The sequence below is a fragment of the Berghia stephanieae genome, chromosome 1 (genome assembly GCF_034508935.2).
Source record: "Berghia stephanieae isolate SIO BIC M18660-M18661 chromosome 1, UCSD_Bste_1.3, whole genome shotgun sequence".
NCBI lineage: Eukaryota > Metazoa > Mollusca > Gastropoda > Nudibranchia > Aeolidiidae > Berghia > Berghia stephanieae.
Genome location: NC_088360.1, coordinates 53,038,082 through 53,040,581, shown reverse-complemented (window position 1 = coordinate 53,040,581; position 2,500 = coordinate 53,038,082). Strand labels below are relative to the sequence as shown.

At 37.8% G+C, this 2,500-nt stretch overlaps 1 protein-coding gene across 1 annotated transcript in view; it reads left to right on the top strand.

Annotated features, from left to right (window-relative positions):
* Positions 1-2,500, top strand: part of LOC144977348 (uncharacterized) — a 24,642-nt gene that overhangs the window by 12,737 nt on the left and 9,405 nt on the right. Inside the window, exons 8-9 of the mRNA XM_078922448.1 lie at positions 248-463; positions 2,058-2,223. Of these exons, the coding sequence (XP_078778574.1) occupies positions 248-463; positions 2,058-2,223 (382 nt within the window). The remainder of the gene's footprint in view (positions 1-247; positions 464-2,057; positions 2,224-2,500) is intronic.

Genomic DNA, 2,500 nt, shown 5'->3' with positions numbered 1-2,500 from the left:
ATTTCTATTTTATTAATGCTTTTATGGGGGTTTTTTATTGGTTGAAGAAGGGGTTTAAGCCCGACACGTTCCTTGTTTTGTATTTTGTTCTTTTCCTGTTCTAAAGGTGTTAGATTCATTTTTTTTTCATTTTCATTCCTTTTTATAAGTCCACAGCTTCTAGCAACTAAGTATCCTTACGACAATACTACAAAACCGCACAAAGCCCGTCACGAATTCATCACTTTACTTTTTATATCCAAAACAGCTTTATTCCTTGTATCCAGCGTAACGTATTGCGACCAAGCAAACTGGCAGAGTAGAGTGGCGGCCAAACCATTGAAAGGTGCAATCGGTATCCTTTTTGGTGCATTTCTCTGGTTCTCTGTGCCCGCCTCCATAGGCCTAGTTACAGGAATTACATACATATCCGAGACTGCATTGAATGAGACGATGGCCCTAAGCATTGGACAGATTGACTCGGGTAAGGGTTGTCGTAGCTTTAACTAAATATCTTCACAACGTTAAAAGAATGGTTAGTTTATTTACCGAATCAAAGCAGATACAGTATTTCAGAGCCATAATGCCAATGACGTTTGAATTTATCCCGTTGTCGTAAAATTAAACGAACAGCAGCAATTGCTCTTCTACCTTTTGGTCAAAGGACACGTCTACCAAAAAGTACCTTCTGTCAAATCTAATAGAACAAGCTACCCGGTGACTTCTGGGTAAGCAGTAAGTCAGAAAATATTGTGACTTCATCCAGGATCCATGCATGATCAATTGCTGGTGAGACAAGAGCTCTACTAGTGAGCGACAAATAATGGAAAGAGAAAAGAAATAAAAAGAAGCTTGGTCAATATAATTTACGATTCAAAGTTCCTGGTTTGTTTTTCTTTCTTGAAAATATCTATTGAATAATTTACACCCGTGTTACCTTTGTCATCATTTAACATTTTTTTAAAATCCAGAATTTGATTCAATAGGTTGTCAGAAGAGCAAAAATGTAAATCGGCCAGGCCTAGGCTATGAGAATACTTAACCATGTTCGTTTCCTAATTTTCTTGGAAGTGTTTGAAGAGTCACAATTCTCTTTGTAAGATAAAGTCTCCACTAACATTGTATTCTGGAAAAAGTTGCTCTGAAAAAATTAAATCTACTTACATTATCCGGGAATTCCCAGAAAATAGTCGCCACAAACTTCCTGGCAAAGCCGTGTACTAATTAGTTGATGTCTGACTTTATTGACTTCAGCCTTTAACCCCAGTCGGAGCATAAGCCATCACTGTTGCTTCGTCATTTGACACTTCCTTTGGCTGTCTTCACGTACCTGCTTCCATGTCTAACAGGCTCTCCTTACTTACTCCACCATGCTTCTTTGCCTCTATTTATTGGCCTCCCTGGTTTTCTTCCTACTCGGGGAGTCCATGTCATATCCTGTCTTAAGATGTTGCAGGCATGTTTACTGTGTGGCCTATCCATCCCCACTTTCTCTATCTGATTTGTATATTTATAAGTTGCTGGTTGGTGGCTTCCCAAAGATCTTTATTTGGTATAATTAGTTGGTGTCAGCTACTTAAGATATTTTCAAAAAGCCATATTTTTCATCTTCTATTATAATTATATGCTTATCTCGCTTAATGTTTCATTAATCGTCCTAAATATAAACATTTTGATATAATGTCTGTAATTATTATGTCTTCTGTGACTTTGATTTGGTTTTTTAATATAGAAATGTATTTTTCCTTATCATATTGAGCATGATACATTGGTGGTGGTGGGGGTAGGGAACGAGGTTGCCGCCGATTTATTAAGGCATTGCACTGTGATCCGGAAGGTCCTGGGATGCCCCGCTTCAGGCATTTCTGTTTTTTCCTTGAGTAAGTTTATTAACCTTCAATTTGCTCATTTTGGACAATAAGGGTGATTCTTGTTGACATCAGATGTTTGTTTGATAGATTATCTATATTCCTTCATGGAATGCTCGGTGACGGCATATATGGGTGATGTGTGGAAGGGCGTAAATATTAGCAGTGCCACTTGAGATCATTAACAATTTAACATCTCTCTTTTTTCAGGTATTGTTTCAACTTACATGGCCCAAAAGGCCCTTGGTTCTAATGGGGTGTATATGATGTTGATCATGATAACAATGCTGACCATGACCACAGGCTCCAGTGAGATAATGGGAGTTTCTTCCATTATAGTCTATGACATTTATCAGACATACATCAACCCATATAGGTATCTGTTGAAGTAAAATGAAGTGCAGATTTGAGAGACTGAATAAGATTCTACAAAATTCATTGAAATATTTGGGCTAAGTGGGGTAGATGAATGAGAGGAGGAAGAAGAAGATGAAGAGGAGGAGGAGGAGGATGGGGATGATAAAGAGAAAGAGAGGGACGATATGGATCGCATTGGTAGAAGTGGAATAATTGAAGTGTTAGCATGACGATTACTTTTTGTTCACCCTCATTCAATCATTCTCTATTGATTTTTTAAAAAATTGCTTCAAGAG